The 25,889-nt window shown below is 35.6% G+C and overlaps 1 protein-coding gene across 2 annotated transcripts in view; it reads right to left on the bottom strand.

Moving 5' to 3' along the window:
- Window positions 1-3,375: 3,375 nt before the first annotated feature.
- COL19A1 (collagen type XIX alpha 1 chain) overlaps window positions 3,376-25,889 on the bottom strand; it is a 603,039-nt gene continuing 580,525 nt past the window's right edge. The window contains exons 49-51 of one of the 2 annotated variants that reach the window (XM_075202581.1): window positions 23,329-23,460; window positions 9,366-9,443; window positions 3,376-8,183 (exon numbers count right to left, since the gene is read on the bottom strand). In XM_075202581.1, coding sequence (XP_075058682.1) covers window positions 8,062-8,183; window positions 9,366-9,443; window positions 23,329-23,460 — 332 coding nt within the window. In that variant the 3' untranslated portion in view covers window positions 3,376-8,061. Of the gene's footprint in view, window positions 8,184-9,365; window positions 9,444-21,512; window positions 21,703-23,328; window positions 23,461-25,889 lie in introns of those variants that run through there. The other variant, XM_075202582.1, reaches the window with a different exon arrangement.

The following is a 25,889-nucleotide window of genomic DNA, read 5'->3' as shown; positions in this document are numbered from 1 at the left end:
ATTATATGGCCTTGTCTAGACATCCACAGAGAACACCAGCAATTATAACAGAACGTGTTCAAAGAATCCAGACACCTAGAGCTAAAATAGGGACATAGTTTCATAATTTGACTCCAAAATCGAACACACAAAAAAAATAATTGTAAAAAATAAAATAAAAATAACACAGATTTCACCCTCTCAAGATGTCTGCTTATTCTGCTAAGACATCTGGCTGGGAGCCAGCCACCTAATTTATAAGACATCTTTAACGTGTGTGTTTGTGTGTGTTTTTGAATTCAAGTTAATAGATTTTCCTAATGGTGCAATTAATTACATGCCTGTAACTAAATACGTAGGAGGTAGTTTTCTCTAAACCAGTGCAGGAAGCAAAAATGATGTTCTGAAAGACAATTCCTATGTTAAGCTTTTAGCAAGCAGTTAGGATGATGTCTTAAACTTGCACAGTTGGAGCACTGCTGCACATACAACCAATAATAGATTTTCTGGAAATGCTCCATAAAAGTCAATGCCAGCATTTGTTTAGAGTGTCCTTTCCTAATGCAAGTAAAAACATTTTTTCTAATAATTTCTTTAAGTACAGCTATGTCCACAGATATTTTATATACACACGGAAGAGTAATAATGAAATAAAGTATTACATTGTTTTACTGCCACTCACTAGTCATAATGACCAACCTGTAAAAGACCTTTGTGCACTTAACATTTATTTTTATTTAAGAATGTATCTATATTAAGTAGATTTTTCAAATTGAAGTTCAAATTCCCCTATTGGTCCTCGGGAGGTTTCTGTCCTCCCTGAGCTCGCGTCAATTTGAAACGAATGAAAGAAAGACAATGGCATCAATGCATTTTGTCAAACAGGGAAAAGTGCATAGGATTTGTCTTTAACATTAATCATATGTTATTAATGTCTCCTGTACATAAAATGCATTTTCACAGTTGCTCCTGATTGTTCTAGCCTGCTTATGTGACCCTCATCACTGTCACTCTGCACTTACACCTGACCTGTAGCTGGTGTAAGTGATACAGCTGAAAACCACGTGAGAGATGTCCAAAGCTTGTATCAGATGCTGCGTGTCTCAACCTTGGCACTCTCGACTGTATGTTGACTACTCGCATACGCCCATTCCCCTCCCCGTTCCAATCATGACATCGTAGCCTGTCTTAATTGTCATTTGTACATGACAATGCATTGCATGCACTTACTTTCTCTGGCGTATAGTTAATTTCTGGGAATGCGCAGTACAATTAAACACAAAATAGGGCAAGTATCGCAATTTACGTTCCTTAATAAACTAAGCCCACTGTGCCTTGAACTGTAATTTTAAAGGCTCAGTGTACTTTTTTAATTGTCTTCAAACTCTTACAGTGTCTTGTCACCAATGTAATCTATAGAGACTCAGGGCCTCATGTAGAGTTGGCCGCAATCTGCATTTTCAGCGTATAATATGTTTTTAACTTTTGCATATACCCAAAAAAGCACTAATTACATTTGCAGTCATATGTAGACTGAATCCCAACTTGCACTTATGGTCACTTGCGACCCTTTATAATTGAAGAAGCAGAATGGGGGAGGAGGGTCGCTGTAAGGGCGTGTTGGAGCAAATACGACTTATGTAGACTGAGACTCAGACCCATATGCATCTGTCAGGAGTTGGGGAAACTTCTGTGTACTTGATCACAGGTGTAAGTTACGAACTGATATTGATAATAATCAGCTTAGATGTGTCTGGCTCAACATACCTGTGTAAAATCTGTCTTTTTTGGGATGCAATTTCCTTCTGCATCAAACTATACATGAAGCCCTCAGTGCTCAATCACCGGACCTTTTTCAACAAATTACAAAAGTACTCTAGATAGAATATCAAAAAAACTATTGTCTATTATATACAGTAGTACAGGAATGGGAAACAAATAAAGGCAATATAATGTGGAAAACATAGTTTATTAGTCCAACCTGATCACATTTTGCACTGCTCAAATTATTTTATTAATTTACAACCAATGCCGTTCCATGATTAATATTTACTTATCCTTTGCAGCAAGTGGCTTAAATAACCCTTTAAAACTCGGTTTGTAGAACAGACTAAACGCTTGAAGATTGCAGAAGTATAAAAACCTGGTGTGAAATAGATGAGCTTTGTGACTAACACACGCAATGGATATGTTTATAGATAAGGCACAGTATTTCCAGGGACATGCTGGATATACATTACAATATATCTGTGCTGAATCATAAACAAAATCAGTAGAGACACTTTGGGGGAGATTGAGGACCACAGAGAAATGTAATAGGTCTATATCTACTTAGATGCACAGTGCTTGTTTAGAATTTAAAGGGAATATTGTACTGAATTCAATATTCTACAATACAGTATATGCTAAGGGGGGTTCTGTGAAGTCTGCTTCACAAATGTTTTTAGCTCTATTTTATTTATAGCAGACTGTGATAAAGCTGCAAAGAGCATCTCTTCTCTAATCCCCCATTTTGTATTGTCTGGGTGATTAATGTACCTTGTTTATTCTGTGCTCATATTTTTAGGAGGCAATGCAATGTGCTTTGTTCGGTCCCTAATGGCTATTTCAAGCTGTATATTGATGAATACAGCAATATGAAGCATTCTTCGCTACTCCACTCTTCTAACAGTATTCTTAATTCTGGGCAAATAATTTATTTTATAACAAAAGATTAAATTGGAACATAATAGGAGCACTATGTCAGTCGTGTACTCTAGTTGTACGGACATTCTGTTGCTTTGTAAGATTGGTTACATAATAAAAAAACATCTCTGATATGCACAAACAGTGCTACACTTACAGCTGGTGTGTCCTGGTTGTGATGTTATTGCATCTGATTTTGTGTTATCGCGCATAGGAAGATATCAGTTTTGCAGCTGCTGATAGTAAGGCTAGGCAATTGGGGTACCATAGCTGGCACTAACAGAATAGAATGTCCTGCTTAGAAGGCTGGCACTGTCTATGATCTAGTGCAGTGATGGGCAAACTTTTTCAGGAGCGGGCCAAATAAAAAAGAAAAACTTAGGCAGGCCAATATAATTTATTAAAAAACTCAAATATCGAAATATATAATACAAATTTTTTGAATGGGACGGGAGGGTGTTATATAGCAGTGTTACCTCTATAAGTGCAGCGATCGTACAGACACAGCACTTATTTCAGCAGGTTGTTGCAGATCCGTCTTTCTGGTGAGCCACTAACTGACAACACAGCAGCCAATCGAAATCCGCCTTAGTATATGGCCCAGCCCATCTCTTCTCACATGACTTTCAGCCATTAGAAGGCGGGCAGGTGTTTGAGTGATTGACATACGAAGTTCCTTTTAGGAAGGAGGATGAAGTGTAATGGAGGAAATAGCTGGGATGGCATAAAAATGAAGGTTCTGACACACAGGGTCGGCCCTAATAATTTTATGCATATTTTAATGATTTTTTTTTAAATATTGGCGAGCCGGATAGAACCTCTAAGTGGGCCGGATCTGGCCCTCGGGCCGTGGTTTGCCCATCACTGAGCTACTGTAAAGTACTGAAATAAAACAACACTTATTTTGACCAGACAAGAGGACTTACATTTAATATGCTTTCTACAAGCCTCTTTATTTCAAAGTAACATGTAACAAAATATTAAAAACCAATATTTATGAGCATCTTAATATCACAAATTACAATTACTTACACAAATTGATTTCCCTCCTGCTCTTTGACTCTCCTCTCCTTTAATTTATATACTGCATATACGGTGTTTATGGTTTCCATGTCAATAAATAGCCCTAATTGACTGATCTGTGATTAGTTTGTTTTTAATCTTGCTTTGTTTTTGTAAGGACCAATTAGGAAACTGATCATTTTTATACCTCCTAACATGCACATTATATTTAGGATAAAAGTTTCATAATGGTTCTCAGTTAATCGCCCTATGTCCATTCACTGATAACGTTCACTGTTATTGGGGTTAGGCTTGAGAGACACTATTTTTAAAATAAAAATTCAGCAGCTGTCAAAATATAAGCAGCAATTTATATGTAAATACATACAACTTTACTAAGGGATACAGTGATGAAATAACAAGGCTATTTAACCATTAAAATAAAGTAATAAAAACTCACTATCCCAACTAAAAATGAAAACTCTGCAATATAAGCCCTATAATGTTATTGTAGATGACAGATGTAAGCAACTGTATCTTGTTATCTCTAGTAAATGACAAGTGAAGAGTGCAAAATAAGATGATCAGAAATTCAATACAATCCAAATAGCTCATGTCAAAGGAAAGGGTGCGGTAAGATGACTTTTCCGAGAAACCTTTTGTTACATTAATATTGTTATACTAATGAAGCACAAAGTGGCAAGTTGTTTCATATGATATGTCATTGAAAAAGAATTGAATAGTTCAAATAAGGAGAGTTTTAAAGAGTTGCCATGCAATGTGTAATTTTCGACATGATGGCTACTGTATCTGAGATGCTGGTTTCCATATTTTCCCTATGGAAAAACTTAAAATGAATTTCACTTTCTCAGTGTAAATGTCCTTTTAGCACATAATATGTTGAGCTGAAGTCCCCTACAAGTAAGAGGCCCAAACAGAAAAAAGCTGTCTGTAGCCGTCATCATCCCTTGCCCAATATCAGACCCAGTTGGAAAAATATTTACTTAATGGGTTGTCATTTAAATGGTGTTTCTCAGGGATGACATTTCCAATAATAGCAAATATTTGTATAGCTACAATAAGGATGCCCTTTAAAAGTATCTGTAATTGCACATCTCCCATAGATCTCCTTTGCAGCAGCCTGGGCACCCCTACACTGGGAAAATCCCTGTTGACATCACCATTGTGACATCACGCGATTCCCTGTGTTCCATGGAGAAGTCTAGGCTTCCCCATTGAGCGGTACATAACGTTCAACTTTGAAAGCTATGTACAGCGATCAGGTGGCCACGAAATTAGAGTTCATGGCCGCTTTACTGGTAACCAAGACCGTTACAGACAGTCAGTCTCTGGTACACACACTGCAGCTCACGACCACTATGTTGCCATTTATAAACAGCAAGTCAGCACAAGGACCCCTGGCTTCCGACTTAGCTGTACAATGGGTTAATGTGACACATAAATAGCACTGAAATTGAGCCCATTTAAAAACTACTGCAATCTGAGTTCAACAGTGATCCAGGCTCAGTAATCTCAATGTTCACGTATATAAACTTTGTGTTTAAGTTTGAATTAGGTAAACCTACAAAGATCTAGAAAACTAATGCAAACTATAGTCTATTTACAATTTTGAGTATAAAAGATTTTAATTTTATATTAAATTAGTGCACATTACAGTAAATGCTGCACTTTGAAAAAAGATACAATTATATACTCTTTAGCCAAGGAATAAATTTAAACACACCCAACCGGCTGTACACTATTTAACACCACTACTGGACTAAAGCAGTAAAAAGGGATAAAATAAAGCTGAATGCAAACTTACAAGGTTTTCAACATTTTAAATCTTAAAATATACACAATACAAAATTTCTCTATATTGTATATGTAAACTCCTTGCACTCATGCATAAAAACAGCACCTTTCTTTTATTTATGAACATAAATATGAAGAAGATATGATCAGAAAAATAAAAATTAGAAAAGGTTAAGACTTTAAGGAAAAATTTACAGTTAGCATCTGACCCATGCATAGTACCCTCATTCAACTAATCAAATAAATTGAGATTTGAAGCAGCAGAAAAAACAAAAAAATAGTGATTGTGATTAAATATTCTTCAGCTTCCATTTATATTGTACCATAGTAAAGGATAATAACACCATTTAGTCCTTTATCATTGAGTTAAGAGGATGCACACCTCAAACCTAAGTAGCTCTCATCCATTGACCATGGTACCACTCTCTGCCCAGAAAAAATGTATTGATGAGAATCTTTTTGAAATGTCTGGTGATCAAAATACTGACATCACAATAAATACTGACATCCACGGCAAAGTCTTGTGGTGTGCCATTTTTACATGTTTGATGCATTCCCTGCATGCCAAGACTATACAGCTCTGTATAGATTAGGTTTTGTTACAATCCAGACAATCTTATAATGGGGAGGCATGCTAATGGACAATGACGCCATGACACCTACAACTTTCTATTGATAGGAATTAAAGAGAACATGGGCAGCATGGTGGCTAAGTGGTTAGCACTTCTGCCTTACAGCAAAGGGATCATGAGTTAAATTCCCAACCATGGCCTTATCTGTGAGGAGTTTGTATGTTCTCCCTGTGTTTGCGTGGGTTTCCTCCGGGTGCTCCGGTTTCCTCCCACGCTCCAAACACCATACTGGTAGGTGAATTGGCTGCTAACAAATTGACCCTAGTCTGTGTGTCTGTCTCTCTGTGTGTGTTTTAGGGAATTTAGACTGTAAGCTCCAATGGGACAGGGACTGATGTGAGTGAGTTCTCTGTACAGCGCTGCGGAATTAGTGGCGCTATATAAATAAATGGTAATAATAATAATAATAATAATAATAATAATAATAATAATAATAATAATGTCAGTGATTAGTATTAAGGACTTCTGTGTATATTGGGATCACTGTGAATTTTAAGAGATCAATTAAGTATTTGTTCATTGTAATTTTCTCACTTTAAGTTTGTCCATTCATACTAATGTACATCAATATGAAAGAGAAGATTGCTATACTGATAATGGTTATTTACCAATACCACTGCATATATCAATAGAGAGGAAAGTGGCACATGATGAAGCTACCCTAGCCACAGGCACAATACTTAAATCATTGTGCTGGTAAGTTCTAAGTATTTTAAATACTATGCATGGGACAGACATTATAAATGAGTAGAAAACTTAAGACTATAGTAGGTCATGTGCAATATATATCACATTTAAAAAAATGACAGTGAATTTTCCAAGAAAATGGTCACAAAATTAAAAACAATATAATTCTTCATAGAAAAATAATAGTAATTTTAAATGTGAGAAATGTAGATTTTGAAAATCAATTTGAAGTAAAGCTATATATATATGATTTTCTTTTTTTTTTACACACCCACACACAACAAAAAAAGTCAGCAACACCCTATTTTGTGCAAGTATTGTTAAATCTTTGGTGGAACCATGTAACAGTTTATTTACATCTACAAAAAATATTATTTATTTAATTGGATGCTGACGTTCTTCCTGCTTCTTGTTCCAGTGTTTTGTAGCTAAGAAAAAGGTTCAGTTTTTTTTTAGCTGTCAAACTTCTGTTTTGTAGCTCATGCGACATTAGCCTTAATCTGATTTAAAGGTGTAGCATGAAACTCTGCAGCCACTGATGTGAGGTACACTGTGTTCACTATGGTGTATATATAGCATACACATCCAAAATCTAGTTATATTATATATTCATTATATGCATACCAAATGTCACAGGACACCTTTATGTTGTCTGTGATGAACGACAAAGAATACATTGTAAAGAAAAGTAACTTAGAGGCTAAGGCATAATCCTGTAAAGACTTTGGCTTTGCCATCATAGAAGTTGTAGATGTGTAGTCTTGTCTTTTGCATACTTTATGGCTCAAATAAACACAATTATAATCTTTATCAAAATACAGTATGTTCACATGGAACCTGATCAAGGTACGGTAAAATTCACTGATTTTTTTTTGTTGAATTACAAAAAAGCCCATAAAATATGTATGTTAATAAAAGGTCTTTAACTGATAATTGTATCATCTGTCTTAAAGTGATGTTGTAATGTTGAGCACTTCCCATAAAACACCATTCTTAAGGTGGCAGATATGCATTGCTCCATGGCAAAAAATTGCAGATGAGAGCAGAAATGAGTCTTATAAAATATAGAAACTCCCTTGAGGCAGTTGTATCACCACAATGTTGACTTCTTAAAAACAAAAAGTACTCCAACTGCTTTGCTTCTCATTGCACCGCCCAGCAATGCATGGACAGCATTGCATGGTGTTTCCTCCACATCTTCAATGTGCTGCATTCTACAGGTAGAACTGGTATCTTCATCAGATAATGTATGCGAGAAAGGTTACTTTCCATTCAATCTCGCTCGCCCATGGGAGGTGGGATAATAGCAATCCCCTGGGTTACACCTTCCACTAATGCCAGGAGGGCCAGGAGGGCCTTGAGTTCCTGAAGGACCTTGTTCACCTAAAGAAAAATAAATATTGTTTTCTATCAAACATGATTACACATAAACTTTAATACTTCCCTTTAAAAGAGTTGGTCATTTAGGAAACTGAATCAATCATTTGGTCCATTGAACAAGTGCTATGATACATTTGGTATCAAAAGCTGTTATCTAACAAAGAATTTGTTTAAATTGATTAAGCAATAGTTCAACATAATAAAAATAAAATAATTTAATAAAGGAATTATATATCAACAAATCACATATTATGCATGCAATCCATTCATATAGTAGTCTCTAACACTATTGCTAAATATTTTCTATACTTTGTCATTCTTAGTGGTTATTGGAAGCTCACCCAATACACATAAAGACTACCTAACAGATGGTTTTTTCAAACCAGTATAGATTATGATGAACTTCCACTGCCTCATAGATGTTACCTTTTGCTTTAGCAGAGCACCTTAAAGCCCAAGTGTACCGTTTACTAACCTTTCGGATACATCACCCTTTTGTCAGCTATTTGCTCATTTTCATCCTCTGATTCTTCCTTTTCCACATATATTGTCTCTATAGCCCTGCCCCCTGAATGAGAAATTGACAGCTTGCTCAAGGCCTCAGTAATGATTCTTTACTGGGGTCACGTTAGGTAGAGGAAATAAGTCTGGGATACAGAAGTCCAGGTCTCTTTCCAAATTAAAGACGGCAATACAACCAGCAGAGTTAGAACTGAAGCTAGTGAATACATTCTGTATTTTTCAGCTTTAAATTTGCAAATATATTACTTGTTAAATGTCATAGATCTGTTTGGGATGCCCAGTAGTTTACATTTTCCCTTAAATGGAAAATACACTATTTATAAGTAGAGTCTATTTTTTTCCCTTCATCTCCCTTGTAGAAATGATTAAGGAATAATGCAGGACATGGGACAGCTGATCTTGGGAACATTGTCACCAAGCAATCTGCTATACAGGACAATCCTACATGCCACTGATGCTTGTTCTAAATAATTAGCTCAAAGGACTTGTACACAACATTATTTTTGCAGAGGTATGAAACCATAGGATAGAAAAGGATGTATTTATATTGAGCATAGTATTTGACACACAATAACATTGGGTTTTTTTAAAAAAAAAAAGCCAATACAGACAATTCAGCAAAAAAAATACAGAAAAACATAGAAATCAACGTGATGCGATTACCTGTAGGTCCTGTGGGGCCTGGGCTCCCTGGAAGACCAATTCCGAATTCACCTCTCTCACCTTTCTGTCCTCGTAAACCTATTAAAAAGAATAAAGACACAACACATGAACACTGAATGTGAATTGAATGCCTCTTTACCTGCCTCCATATTTCTGTAATGTAACTTGACAATAACAAAAGCTTATGAGGTAGTAAATAAAACGCACTGTGGGCCAACACTAAGGTGCAATATACATCAACCGACTGACTTACGCATTTACAACACAGTAACATTTAAGAAGCCAGGCAGTTTTAAAACACACAAATATAAATGAACCATTTAGCTCAGGGGTAGGCAACCTGCGGCTCTCCAGGTGTTGTGAAACTACAAGTCCCAGCATACTTTTCCAGTAACCAGCAGATAGGTGGCAATGCATGCTGGGATTTGTAGTTTCACAACACCTTGAGAGCTGCAGGTTGCCTACCCCTGATTTAGCCTTATTGTTCGCCGTAAGATGCAGATTCATGATGAAAGGTTCAAAACTTGATGGAGCAACATAATAAGGAGAACCAAGTGTTTAGAGTCTTGTGTCTGCTAGGGGGGTTTTGTTAGAGGTGTTTGCCATTTTCAAAATTATAGTCACAACAAATACATAGCCTGCAATATATGCAACTATAAAAAAAAATTCCTAAGATATTGAACACATTCAAAATGTTATACATCATTAAAGCACTTTTAGGAATGGAAGACCTGTAAGATACTACTGATGGAAATAATATCATAGATTAGATGAAATGGAAGAGACAACTTTGTTTTCAGCAACCTGCAAAAACAAATACAGCATAACTGAACGTGGTTCTATTAATGTTGTTTATAGATTGTTAGGTAAATCACAGTTATAAAGTATTTTATAGGAAACAGACGAAGAGGATAAAGACGTGTCAGAACACAGGACTGTTTAACAGAAAGACATTCATATATTTGTTAAGGATCCAAGTTCTAGCGCTCTTGATTTTGAAGCAGTAAACCTATGTGACCTGACATTTGCTAAGTTCTATAAAAATCCCCATGGCTTTCTTTAGGGTGTCAGATACTATAAACACAATTGAAAGTTGTCCCCACTAATTAAGTAAATCTAGGAACATCAAAGGCCTGATTCATTAAGGAAAGTAAAGCAAAAAAATGAGTAACTTTGCACCTTGGCAAAACCTTGTTACATTGGAGTTGGAGCTAAATTTAAAACGTGAGGACAGACTTATATTTGGGATAGGGCATGTCCTAGATCAACTTTAAATTTCAGTGTAAAAATAAAGCTATCAAGTATTTGTGTGCTACATGGCAAAACAGCCAGTATTTAATTTATATGCAAAATAATAAATTAATATGCATCCCTTACATTGTAACATGGTTTTGTCCAGGAGAAAACTTACTCATTTTTTGCCTTACTTTCCTTAATGAATCATGCCCCAAGTGTCTGAATTCAATAACAATACAACTTTAGTTTCACAGATTTTCAGACCACTATCCTGGGAAAAACAGGGGCACATGGGAGCCCTGATTACCTGCAGCATACTTATCGGAAGATCAGAGAGCACATGGATAACTCCTGATGGAGATCCCCAGAAAGACCCTTTGCATGCCAACAAACAGAAAATCCCACATTTCAACATATAATCCAAATCTCAATAAACATTGTTAATTAACAACTAACATTTATCTGTATAAACGTTTGTTTAAGTGAACAGAAATGGACATTTCATAATATATTATCTCTGAGTACAATCCTTTAATCTGCAACCACAAAGGGACCTTTTGATCCATGCTGTCTTTTCATGTTGTCCCCCCCTTAGTTTATGAAACCTTAGAGCATCACAGTACGCTTCTGTGACTGGTTTCTATAAATCTTTTTTTTACCCCAACATAACAAAGTAAAGTTGCAGGCCTTTAGAGCACTCGCTTAGCGAACAGATGAAAATTAAAGGTGAAACGCTGTGAGTGACCATGCGGTGCAGTCAATCCATGTAACTTGAAGTAAGATGTGTTCTGGCATATTTCTGTCAAGTGAAGCCTACAGCAGCACTGACTGCAGTCCCAGTGTGTGCGTAGTCCAGGAAGCAAGAAAGCTTGTGAATTTAGGAGCTAAAAACAGTACTTACAGATAACTACATTCATCTCTGCTGTGTGTGTAACAAACCCCATTCCTCATGCAAGCATAATGCATTTTAAAGTATTTGTTAGCTTGGTATCTGCTAACAGGGTGAAAGTACACGCATAGTATTATATAATAATCAAGCAAGCAGACACTTCCCAAGTTTCACAAAGCACCTTAAACCATCTGGTAATGACATATAAGGTTAGAACTGTTTATCACACTAGTGATGGGTAGTTCACGAATGATTAGTTCAAATGAACTAATCTTCAAAGTGAACTAAATCATTTAGTTCACAGCTCTGGCAAAGATTAGTTCACCAGGAACTAAAACAAGTGGGAGGAGTTAGAGATAAAGCCGAGCAGCTCCAGCAGCCTCACTCACTGTCTCATTCACACTGGCTCTTTTGTTTCTATTCAGCTCTCTCATTTAATACTCATGAGTCAGTACCTCTAAACTACCAAAGGTGGCACTGCTGTGCTCAGACATTGTGTGAGACTCTGGAGCTGATCACTGACTATGAGACATGAGTCATTCTCTTTGCTCAGGAGTTCATTAGTTCATCTAGTTCATTCCACTCACTGACTCATACGAGTCTCCAAATCATTTCACTCTTCGAATCATTTCAATCATTTAGCTCATGAGTCACAGGATACATTCCCTTCCCTGCCAGCTCAAGACACACTGCACTGCTGAGTGCTGCATGTTATATACTGTAGTTCTGTTTACTGCACCATATATACAGGGGAGATGTAAGAGAGATAAAGTGGAAACGTTGCCCATAGCAACTAATCATTTTCTGCCATTTTATAGACTCGACTAGATAAATGACAGAAGCTGATTAGTCATAATTGCCAACATTATGTTGGTTACGTCTGGGAGTTCCTGGAGCAGGGTATGGGTGTAGGGGGCGGGGCTTCGTGAATTGCACCATTTTGGCCCCACCCCCAGTTACGTGATGCCTATTTTGGGTCTTTTTACAGCTGTAAAAATTCCCCCTAAGGTTTTATACATCTCCCCTATATCCTGATTGCACTGATCTCAATTTTAAAAGCAAAATAGTGACACTTTATAATACTCTGAATTTGGGTCTTTTTCATTTGCATATTATGGAAATAAAAAAAAATAATGAAAATGTAATTAACTTTGCAGAGCTCAACATGTCACTACTAGTTTTTGTATAAGTGATTGTCCTTTTTAAAATATTAAAAATGATCTGACATATTCTCTCAGCAGTGTTCCAGAGTCAGTGATCTAACTGAACTAACTGAGCTAAATGAACTAAATGAACTACTGAGTGAAATGAGTGAAATGAGTGAAATGAACTACTGAGTGAAATGAGTGAAATGAGTGAAATGAACTACTGAGTGAAATGAACTACTGAGTGAAATGAGTGAAATGAGTGAAATGAACTACTGAGTGAAATGAGTGAAATGAACTACTGAGTCAAATGAGTGAAATGAACTAATTTTTAGAACTAATCTTTTGTGTGAACTAGATCAGAATGAACTAATCTTCAAAATGAACTATATTTCCCATCACTATATCACACCAGGGGGTAAATGTATCATACCCTGGTTTTTTCAACTCGTCGACAGCTAAAATTTAAAGCTGCGCTGGCTTGTAAAGGCTGCCTTTGCAAGCCATCGCCGCTTTAAATTTTAGCTGTCAACTCGCTGATTCCCGGCGAGTTGAAAAAACCGGGGTATGATACATTTACCCCCAGAACTCCAAACACAGATGTGCTTCAACATGTTTAGATAAATAGTAAAGTACAATATATTTGGAAGCCGTATGTTTCATGTATTGCTTTTTAATTATGTACATTGATGTTTAGTGATGTTAAGAAATTCCATATAAATGTTACACATCATTAATTCAAGGAGATGAATCAGGAAAACACAAAAAGTCATATTTTTAAAAGATTAACTTGCTGGGCTTGGACCATGCTTATGAAATACAGTGCTATTGCTACATGAATTTCATAAATAAAAGTAAGCACTCACCTATATTATATGTATAATCACAAATCAAGCTGATTTAAGCATAAATAGCTGTAAATAATGTATAAATGAGCAGTAGAGATGCTATTACTTATAACAGGCACATTGTAATATCACCAATTACATATCCATTAGGAACACTTCTTTTTTTAATCTGATGTGAATTGTAATATCACTCTAATAGTAAACATCTGGTGGCCTGATAAATTGACATGACCACTGAATGTATTGGTGTCTCATATACCTGTAGAGTTTATTCTATGAGAAGAGCCAAAGTGGAGCAACATTGACTTAAAAAGTGATGTTTGCTTTCACATCCAATAAACATTTACACCAATTTAAATTCATGTCAATTATAATGTAGGCTAATGAGGTGAAATGGGGTTAGTGTCAGTCTGGTTTAGATAAACAGCCTATACTAAGTTAATTTTATAGAATTGGGGTACAACTAAAATAGAGAGCGGGGTGAGTTTGCAGTGTAGTAAAAATGGTGTTTTGTTGCAGACAATGACAAAAAGTGGAGAAATCAAAACGTATATTATGTTACATTTTTTATTAAAGAAAAAACTACTTTTTAAACAATATATAGCTGTAGTGGTCGAAGTGGGGGTGTATACTGTGGTATGACAATACTGCCACTTCTCCTACTGCCTTCATTGTAAAACTATCAGTTACATTCCCTTTACATATTTCATGCCGTCACTTCTAAATTTCCACTTCGACCACTGGCTGTATGGTTAAATTACTTCCATGATGGAAAAAAAAAATAAAGAAACTTTTGTAGGCAAATCATGTTAATATTTTAATAAAATTTGACAAACAAAATACAGTACAAGATTCAGTACAGTTCTTAACTATTACAATTCAAATTGATTGTCAGAAACAAACTCATTATGTCATGTTTCTTATATTGCAACTATGGTTTCCTCTATTTGCTTAGGTAAACCCTTCACCTATAGCTTGATATAGACATTAATATCCATGTATAGGTGTTGAATGACTTGATTTGCTCATTAAAAATATACTGAACAAGAGAAGTGTAAAAGCTAAATTTTAATTGAAGTCAAAATTATTCAGTTTTTCTAACGAAATAATTTGAAAGATGACTTGAAATGTTCACATATGAGAATTAAGAATTATGACAGTTTTCTTTTGTCTTTAATTTGTATCTGTAGTATTTCACAATCTCAATATGGTCTTTAGATGGTATCATTGTAGTTTTAACCTGGCAATCAGCACACCGAATACTTCTATCTTAACTTTAAATATTTTGCAAATCTGTGCCTTTTGGAGGTGATTATAACCCCATTTAATAGAAGGAGATAATACACAACCACTGGGGCGTTTTACTAAATTTTTCTGAACATTATTTTATTTGGTGCCATCCCATATTTTCTCTGCATAATGACTATTAAAAGTATACCAGACCACAGGCAGACATTGTGTAAGATTTGTTTAGGAAAATACAAGTACAAGCTATTGTCAGAACTTTTGAAAAATATGGTTTCGATTTTCACAGTGAGTGTTTAATAATTCAGGAGAATGAGATACAGATAACAAGTAAAACTACAATAAAGAGAGTAGGCAAGTGCAAAAAAGATTAATTTGTTTGTAGTGGAAACACAATTTTCTTACACCTATAGTATACATAGGCCACGTTTGCATATTAAGAAAGCATACTGCCTTTGTTTTTGAAATTCTGACCTTGAGGGGATAAAAATGTATTCAGGTCTGGTTATGTACTTTGTCACACTGCTTGCCCGCATTTCTTGAGAAAATAACATCTTCACAACAATACAGAAAACTCCAAATATAAATAAATAAATGTAAACTAATGCAAGAAAGATAATGTGACATTTACTTAGCCAACAAACTGACATGTGTGCCCCACAGTTGGATAGTTAACGCACAGCATACTAAATGTTTTATACAGTAAGGTGGCATAAATGGATGATATTCATAGGATTGTCTTCTGCATACATGTATACTAGGCACTGAACAATTGTTGTGCACTTAAAATAAATTATTTATATGACATAGATATGGATGGCTTTGATTGTGTTGCAATAATTCTATGAGGCAGAAGCAGATTCTAGAAGATGCCAATGAACATTAATTGAAAATCTGGAAAGAGATATTCCTGAAGCAATTTATTAGAGACCAATTCAAAATGTAACTACTACAGAACAGATCTATCCAAATGGTGGCTTTGGCATTACAGGGATCTCTTGTAGATCTTCCACAATAAATTATTTAAAGAGCAAATTATTATTTGATATTAATCTATATGACAGGCTGTGTATAAGTAAACTGGACAAAATAACCGTATAAGTATCTCTACTTAACTTAATATGTCCACCATGCTATCCATAGTTGCCATGTTAAGAGGGGGGTGCTTCTCTATTAAACAGACAATGACTGACAGATTGCAGAAATGATCTTTATAGATTGGTGGATTTTTACCAGGGGCAGGACAAGTGATGTCACAGCAGCTCAGATGACTAATTCTCAACTTTTTGACTTGCATCAGATCCCATTTGGACACTGTGCTAGATGTAGGATGTAGGATGGATATTAGCAGTCTAATGAATTGGGGGTAGTCATTCCTTACTTTTTAAGAGAGATTGGTAGAATGTCAAATTAACAATGAAAAATGTATTCTAACTTCATGGTTCACACATGAAAATCGCAATGTTTTGTTTTAGTGGTCGTTTAACCTCTTGCTTGGGAGATCAAATACACTCTACTAAAGATTAAAAGAACAGTCTAATGATTATATAAAGGCAAGGGACTGCATGTGCAGGCTGTTTTATATTACTGACTTCTACCATCCATGTAATGACCTGTATAATAAATATATAAATGATAAGTCTTTCTGACACCTATAAAAAAGTCATTGTGTCACTACTCATAATTACAAGTGGATGACATTTACAGATTATTCCAGTGGTTTATTTGGTATTTCCACCTATGACTGTTATGCCGGATTTGATACCTAAATGGAAGAATGGTGATAAACTGGATTGTGATAATGGTTTCTATCAGCTAATCTGATATACTACCAAATGACCAACTGACGGACTAAATACCAATACAAACAATTTTAAAAACTATAACAATACATGCTACTCAGAATTTGTCCTTAGTTATGTATAATTGCTTAATTTATAATTATGTATAAATCCATTGAAAATCTGATTAAAAAATACTTCAATAAATTAGGACATATTTGTGGGGTAATCACCAACTAGATGTTTGCAAGCAATCATTGTCAATGTGGACTTAAAATAAATAAATAAAATGAAACATATTGTATATGATTTAGTAAAATATATCATTACAAACAATAATTTTGTTTTTTATTCCACAGAAATGAGTTTATTTCATGAAGTGTTAACAGAAGTAAAAACATGTAATATAAAGCATGTGAGGAGAATTCTGCACATGTACTAAAATACACAGTTTTTAACTTTAATAACAGATTGAGGTATATTGTAATCAAGTAGGGAGGTCCCTTGGCACATCACACTGGGGATTACCATAAATACATAATAAAAATCCACAACTGGTGAAAATTTCAGAACTGTAATTCATATTTCCTCTTCCGAAATAATAAAAAAAAACTATTGTTTACAAAGCTAAGTCATCTTAAACCTTGCTCAAAGCAATAATCCATACTAATAAACTGAAAAAAGATATTTCTTGTGTTGTACCTTTGCAAATTGCTAGTCCAAGCTACACATGTCATGGTTATGATGTGTTATTCTAAAGATAACCAAAGGGCCTCATAAAAGTCTGTTATAATTTGCATCAGAATCAGAGAAGTAAAAAAAATATGGTATTTTATATAAAGCATAAAAAAGTAGGGATGTACCAAATCCTACAATAGGTTCAGAGTTCTGGCGGAATCCATTCATTTTAAAGATCTATCATTGGCCGGATCTAACACCTAACAGAATCTAACAATGATTTCTCTAAAAGTTGTGTACATTGATCCAAGTCACCCATACAGCGGCCACTGTCTACTGACAATAGAGGTGACAGCAAATGCAGTACGACACAGTCATCAGGTCATATGATTGTTAAGCACTCACAGTCCAATGAGCGCTCATTCCATTGTGAATGACCTCTGAATATTGACAGAGTGAAGTGGAATTGCTGAGATATTCAGAAGAGGTCAGATAAGTTGCTGAGATAGGGATAGAGGGTCTCTGTGCAACAGATGGCTGGCAGTCAAGTGTATCTCTCTGCTCTCTCTGCGTCTTGCAATGGGGGGAGGATATTTCCCTGCAGTATTTGATTTGCAGTAGGGGATATTTTGCTGCAATATGACATAGATGGAGTATTTCTTTTGCAATATATGATAGATGTGCGAGTATCTATTGCTTATTCTATGCAATATGTGTTTTTTCTCTTCACTATAAGACTGGCAATGGTTACTTATCACTGAACAATATGAGTATGTGATGATGGCCTAATTGCTGGATTAGTGAATGGTGGTAATTTGCTGGCTAGGAGAATGACAGTCAATTGCTGTGTAGAAGAATGCAGTCATTATTAGGTATGATGTGCTACATCATCAACATCAACATCAACATTTATTTCTATAGCGCCAGCAAATTCCGTAGCGCTTTACAATTAGGGTTAAACATAGTAATAAACAATACTTAGTAATACAGACAAAGAGGTGAGAGAGCCCTGCTCGCAAGCTTACAATCTATTATGCTGTCTCATGCATATTTGCTTCACTTTAAAATGTATTTAAAAAAACCAACAACAAGTTTTTCATCTGATGATGTCTGGGATTCAGCCAAATCAATTTCAGAGGAAATGACCTACTCCTAAAATTGTGGATCTGGTACATCCCTAATAAAGAAAAAGCATTTATGCGATGGTAATATTGCCTAGAATAATAACATTCAGTATATGTCTATATTGATCATAGTAGAATTATAAATATAACAATGAACTGATTTTACTGCATTATCTTTTCAAAATGGAAGGATATATTTAAAATTCAGAGGGGCATAATTAATAACATGATACAAAACACACAAATGTGTTGAAGCCTCTGGAAACCAATCACACCAATGAAAGCAATTACCTGATTGGGTTTTACTGATCATATCTCTAGTATTCTACATACAATGGAAATAATTTATGAATAAAAAACAATAAAATATATATACAAAAAAACAGCAGTAATTTTTATATTGTTCAAATAAGTCTATTTCTCCAGCTCATCTAACATAGTAGTAGACCCACACTTTTGTTTTGGAACTACCCCTGGAACAGTACTCTGCATCTAGTTTATCAATTGTGGGTCTGGCTGGAAACATGCATGCTGGAAAGAGTGAAAACATAATTTCAAGTTTCAGTCTATTAAAACTCTAGGGAGTAAATGTATCAAGCTGTGAGTTTTAGACAGGTTTGAAAAGTGGAGATATTGTCTATAGCAACCATTCAGATTCTAGCTATCAGTTTGTAGAATACACTAAATAAATGAGAATGAGAATGTGATGGCTTGCTATAGGAAACATCTCCACTTTTCAAACCCATCAGAAACTCGCAGCTTGATACATTAAAGAGTCAAATAGGGTTTGAGGTTACCATAGGTTAAAAATTGGGCAGACTAGATGGGCCAAGCGGTTCTTATCTGTCACCAAATTCTTGGTTTCTATGTTACATTTACCCCTAGGACTACTTCCCTTTATTAATTATAACTTTTGCATTTTCTAAATTAAAATAAATATAAGCCGACCATAGAGTCGGATTAGAATGCTCGTATCTCTGGCCAGCTTACTCTGCACCTCACAGCTCTACTGCTGAGTAGGCTGGAGGAAGCCTGTTCGAGAAAGAGCATAGCTTGTTGGACAGAATATCCCCCGTGCATAAAGCACTTTACAGTAAAGCAAAAAAAGTAATGCTAGAGGACTGGGTGACATGTCTTTGAAGTAACTAATCAGGACAGTGAAAAGATAAGATATGAAAGATATGCCTTTATTTCATGTGTCATTATAATGCATTTAAAGGATTTCTCTTGTACATTTGGGGGAAATTGTCTACAAATGAGCTTTCCCATATAACACAGGTGGAGGCCAGACTTCCACCACCTCCAAGGAAGGGGTGGAAGTCATTATACCGAAGTGGATAATTATTTTGTTGCTATACCGATTGTCTACATTATCAGCATCGGTATAACGTACCCAACCCCAAGGAAGTGTATAAACTAAATTCTATTATGGTTGAAGGAATGTCACCTGGCCCCCATTCCTAGACAGGGAAATCCCCTGTAAACGTGTCCTCTCCACCCCTTGAATGTTATTTAAATATCTTGTTCCGCAAAACAAAATCTCATCTTTGCATGTGGCCTTAAATTGCGATGCACTAATGCTCCTAGCTTACATGTACCTACCATCTGCCCTGTTTCGTCTAAGGGAACCTGTGTTTTTTACCCACAGAGATCCCGCCATTTTGACATGCCTTGCAGAAAATCAGGCACATTTGCGCATAAAATGTTGTTCACACCAGTCCTAGAAACTGGGGCATTGTAGTTTGTTTTTAAACACAAAATGAATTTATCACCACATCCTGTATGTAAACTAGTTTTGTAAAATACAGCAAAATAATAATATTCATAAATAACAGTTTTCAGATTTCTTCAGCAAATGATTACATGTACGAACATTTCTTTGCACTGCTTCTTGGAGAATGTCATGCATTTACACCCATTAACTACCGTGCCACTTAATATAAATATTACGCAATTGGCAATGTGCACATAAGTGTGGTAACATAAAATATAAGTGATTACTTAATGCTTAATTGTACTGTATAACACATTCATAAGAACATGACTCATTTATATTTCGATCATAATATATAATAAAAAATGTGTAAAACAATTACTCGCAAAATGAGTAGGTCAATCGAACTTTGGCATGCAATATGTTTTGTATACTAATGCACAGATTTTGTAGATTAATATATTGAGGTATTTCCTGTGTGATATTTGTCATGTCCCACTGACACTGAGGATACAGCAACATAAGGGGCAAAGATGAATCATCCAATGGCTCAGATTTCAGACACAAATACATAATTACACTACCTACATATTTTATTTTTAGTGACTTTTAATGCAGTATTCACTATATGCACCTAAGAAAGCATAAGACAGTAGACACATTGTTCTATTCCTCCCCCCTTCCCATTTTGTGTAACTTTGCTATTCCAGCTAGCTATTTATTGAATCATACATATGGATGGTGAGATAAGAGCATCTGAAGTACACAGTTACAGACATGAAGTGCGTCTATTTATGTAATCACTTGCAGCAAGTTTGGCTTCCAGTGAGAAACGTTGTTTTCTCTCGAATGTTGAAAGGTATGTTTTAATGAACATTATATTTTAGGTGGTAGGCACTTTTTATGAAGGTATATATATATAGGTATATATTTGTTACTTTATTGTTTCATAAAATAAATATAAAAACTGTATGTATGTTTTACCCTCTTTAGAATACATTCAATTCAAACGTAATATACTAGGACCCACAGCAAACACACTTTTATACTGAACACATTTGTCTCACTGATTTGAAGTGGAGCAAAGAAAGGCATGGGAAAGGCTTCAGCAGAGATCCCCAGTGAAAGCTATCATCAGTTGACACCTAACACCAGCCAGAGGGCTTTGGTAAATAGGGAGAAGCCCAAAACCCAGTGACCGGAGAAAGGGTTTTGCTCCCTATCATAAATAGGCCCCTAAGACTCCATGTCCCCCCTCTCTTTCTAAAATATCTGCTGGGAAAGGAATAGCATTGTGGTTTTAACCATGGCAAGCAGAGTTCCCATTTACCATTGTTGACTCAAAAACAAACAATATAATGAAAATCTCTGGCCCCCACGTGGTTAATAAAATTTGCTGAAACAAAGTGAATTAACAGTTAAATTATTTGCAAATACTTTATAATGAATAAAATAGAACACAACTAATGCACAAAGATGCCTATGTCTACATCATTAAATTCTACTATCCTCAAACTACTTCAATCTTCACATTCTTTTCAGTTTACAAACAGTAGATTTTTCAAATAGATATTATTTGTCTTTTTCGTCCCACAGTTAGACTCCATACATCTTCACAGTGAACTTTTTCCATGTCTTCGTCCAGTCTGACTTATTCTGATCCCAGAGAAGACCAAACTACCGGAAAAAATAATAGATAGGAACCACCTATCAAGAAACTACCAAAAGACTGACATTCTTATTTCTTATTAAACCAGCTAAAACACATGTACAGTAAAATTCTGGTGCAATGCATAAAGAAAATATAAAAAGGTAGCTAAAATTTGTTCCCTAGTAATACATTGAACTTTCACACTGTATGTTAAGTGGTTATGATCCAAAACATTTTCTAACTCAGCATTTTATGCGAAGACTCTGTAATAAACACATAACAGTCCAAAGAATATATAAATAAGCGTAACATAGATATAAATCTTGAAATGAACACACTAATGTACTGCAGTCCATACTATGACATTTAGAGATGTGATTTTTTCCTTTTGAACTACAGTAAGAAACATTTTAAAGCCCATCATGGCAGTACAACAGACTACACCTTTAGCACAATTTAGGGCACAATATATTTCTTTAGAGGTCGTTGTTTGTTCATCATTTATTTCAGTGTCCTAGATATTCTCATTAATTTTAGATACTTTTTGCACGTAGAAAGAATCTGTTAATGCTAATTAAGAACTAGTATTTCTTTTTCTTACTGTGTTAATTATTAAAGAGCAGATAAATTAACATACTCTAAGGCATAGCAAAAATCAGACTCTGGACATATTAATGCACAAATGAAACATATTCAGAAACAGAGTTCGAAGTTAAAATATTATTATAAAGTTGCAGTGAATGTAGATGTATGATTAGATATCGTGTTGGGGCTCTCCTCCTATGAAATGGAAATGAGTTGTGTGGTAGTTTGAAGCAAACATTTTTAATGTAAGTCTATTTTTAGCTGTGTATGTAATGCTTAGTGGTACATAAATGTCCTTTTATCAGTTTGGTACGTACAATGATAAACCATTGGAACAGACAGAAAGAGTGTTTATTTTAGAAAGTTAGATGACCCCCATCTTCCCTAAAAGTTATTATGATAAATTGTACGGGAGGGTGAACTGTATCGTCTTGTCTATAATGAATACATATTTGGCTAACTATGTTTACTCAGAAAATTATTCAGCCGTTGCTCAAGGCACACCACTATATATATATATATATATATATATATATATATATATACATACATACATACATACATATAAACAAAGGTGATACAAATGTTTAGATCAATTTATACATTTTTAATAGCGGTAATCTATGGTACAGCAGCCTTTCCTATTATCATAGCAGCCAATAGTTCCAATGCTAAAATACAAAAAGGGGTGAGGTCTTATGGGAATAATGGCATTGGTTGAGCAACGCTGCTTACGTTTAGGTGGGTCAGGAGCATTTTGTAAGTGTAACTTATTTCAACCCAATTTTTTGTCTTTGTTTTAATTTAGGATGGGATGGCATTAACCCATCATGTTTTTGTGTATAGAACACTTCACCACCTAGCTTGAGGGACGTCACATTGGCAGCTTACAACCAGCAAAAACTGAGAATGTAGAAATAATGTATGTTAGTATATAGTACTTTTTAATCACATGTAAATAAATACCTGTTACATGTACCTGTAAAATACAATTTTAATTTTTAGATTTAGAGCCAGTTCACAGGGGAGTTTATAAGTGTTTTTATAATAACTGCAACACTTCCTACCTTGATGGCCTGGTGGCCCGGGATCTCCAGGTGGTCCGGGAAGTCCATCATTTCCAGGTGGGCCTGGTTTACCTTGAGCAGCTAATAAGGCAGCTGGGGTTTTTAGTTGGGAAAGGAAATCACCCATTTTTTCTGCAGAAATAAAGGCAGAAACGTGAGTTTCGGCACCAGGCTATCAGTAAAAGAAAAATAACAGATACGACTTTAATGAGTTTTTCTTGTTATTATTTACATGACACTCTCAAGTCTTAAAGTTCAATTTCTCCATCAGTGAGGCACACATTGCACACAGTGATTTCTAAGACAGCTCAACCTCATGATTAAGAGATGAACAGTATATTCACATAAATTATATAAAGTCAAAAGCTGCGAGAAAAAACATCTACCACAGGGCGAACTCAAGATTTCATTATCACAGAAAGTCAGATGACATTTTTACAGATTTTTTTCTCCTGATAATAAATGTAGTTAAAATTGTATAATAGCAAACAAATATATTTATATAGACCTTCCAACCACATATGATTTTCTATAGCTGCTGTCATTAAATTAGAGGAAAACAGTCTTCAAAATTAGACAAACATGTTTTGATATATTTACAATTAGCATACCTATTATAAAGGATGTCTTGGACATATCTCTGGGAATGGAAATATAACGGGTTTAAAACCCATGATATGGGTTTAAAACAAAACATGTTTAGATTAATAGAGCCCCAGAAATTTGAAGGCAGCAAAACAACTTGAGCTTTTTGAGACCTGGTGCAATATTTGCAATTAGACTTTTCCCCCTTAAAAGTATGCCCATACTTGCCAACATTGGCAAGTGTTCTCCCGGGAGGTCTGGGGGGTAGTGGGTGTGTGAGGACGGGGCTCAAAGAATCGCATCATTAGCCACCGCCCCAAAACGAGCATCACTATTTTGGGCCAATAAAATCAGGGGGTGGGTCAGCGCTGCCCAGGATTCGGGAGAATTGCCTGCTCTCCCGGGAATCCAGGAGGACTCCCAGAAATTTGTGAGTTTCCCGGACATTCCGGGAGAGTAGGCAAGTATGAGTATGCCATGCTCATTGTAAATGTACCAGAAAATCAGACTGTACAGCAGCTACCGAACAGCATATTCTCTACAATTTACAAATGAAGAAGGGACCATTATCAGTGAAGGCAGAGGTTTTATTGGAAACTGCTAGATCTCTGATCGCCCAATTTTTGCTAGAGTCTGGGCAAGAGCTTTTCACCTGATAAAAAATGTTTAGATGGACTGACTTGTATGATTTGCCAAAAACATGTAGCTTAACAAAGAGTTAACAGGTCAGCATATGGTATCACAGCACAGTGATTATTAAAACAAATACATTTCACTATTATAACATAGAAAACTCATGATCTGTACCCACAGAGGAGCTGCAGTGTACTCACATCCCATGAAACTATGGTATGTATGCTCTTGGAATCGTAGAATGCAGATAAAATGCAATTTTTATGAATCCATTGTAAGTGTAGTATTTTAGGCTGTTTTGAATTGTCTATGTCTCATCGATAGGCAAAAGTAATAATAATAAAACATACAACTTTGAAGCTTGCTACCCTGGCTGCAAATTATACTTCTCAAAGACCAGAAAAAATGGTAATGTTGAAATAGGTTCCTGATATTTGTGTAACTCTGTTCAAGCAGCCCATGAGACAACCCGTGTTCCAGCATGGCTTCAAACTGATTTAGCAGCCATCAGATACAGCAGTTAAAAGGAATGTGCTTTTGGCTCATGTGCATTGTGCCCCAACCCCAAACTGCCCCTTACTTTGGCAGGCAGGAGATGGGGACAGCATCCTCTACTTGTCCCCATCTGCTGTGATATCATAGCCAAGAGCCACACTCCCAGCTTAACACTGGCACGGAGGAGCAGGGTTGGGCAGTTTCACATGTAAGAAGCTTCTGGCTGCTTTCATGTCCGTGGACAGCGCTTCATGTGGGGACACAATGAGGGTCATTAAAAACACTGTCTATGGTCCCCTAATGGTATTGGCGGCCCTGGGAACAAAGGTTAATAAATATTATTTATTAGACAGTTCTCCACTACCAATATACTTGTTTGGTAAATAGTAATATGTATATCAATTTGTGGTTTGGGAGAAAATGTTACATTGAAATATGTTACTGATTTTCGTATACTGTATGGAGGTTTTGAGACTGTACTGCATAGGATGTTAGCAAAGCTAAAGTTTTCTATGAAAACTGGGGATAAATACAAAAATAAAAGAAGCTTTGATCTGCACCTCTCCCTAAGGTACTGGAAGGAATATATCCTGTTTAAGTGGACAGCCTTCTCCCCGGGATTAAAAAGCATTATGAAATATGCAGTACATTACTTATCCCCATACGTTTTCAAGGTGGTGGTAGATTATGTATTCAGCAGCAGCAACTGCATACATGATTAAGGCTTGGGGAAAAATCATGTCTCTAAGGATCATTTCCTTAAACTCAGTTATGATATTAACAAGCAATTCCAAAAACACACATCTCTACTTGTAGTTAGCTATATGGGTAGTGATAAAATAGGACAT

The sequence above is a fragment of the Mixophyes fleayi genome, chromosome 3 (assembly GCF_038048845.1).
Source record: "Mixophyes fleayi isolate aMixFle1 chromosome 3, aMixFle1.hap1, whole genome shotgun sequence".
Lineage (NCBI taxonomy): Eukaryota > Metazoa > Chordata > Amphibia > Anura > Limnodynastidae > Mixophyes > Mixophyes fleayi.
This window is presented reverse-complemented; position numbering and strand designations above follow the sequence as displayed.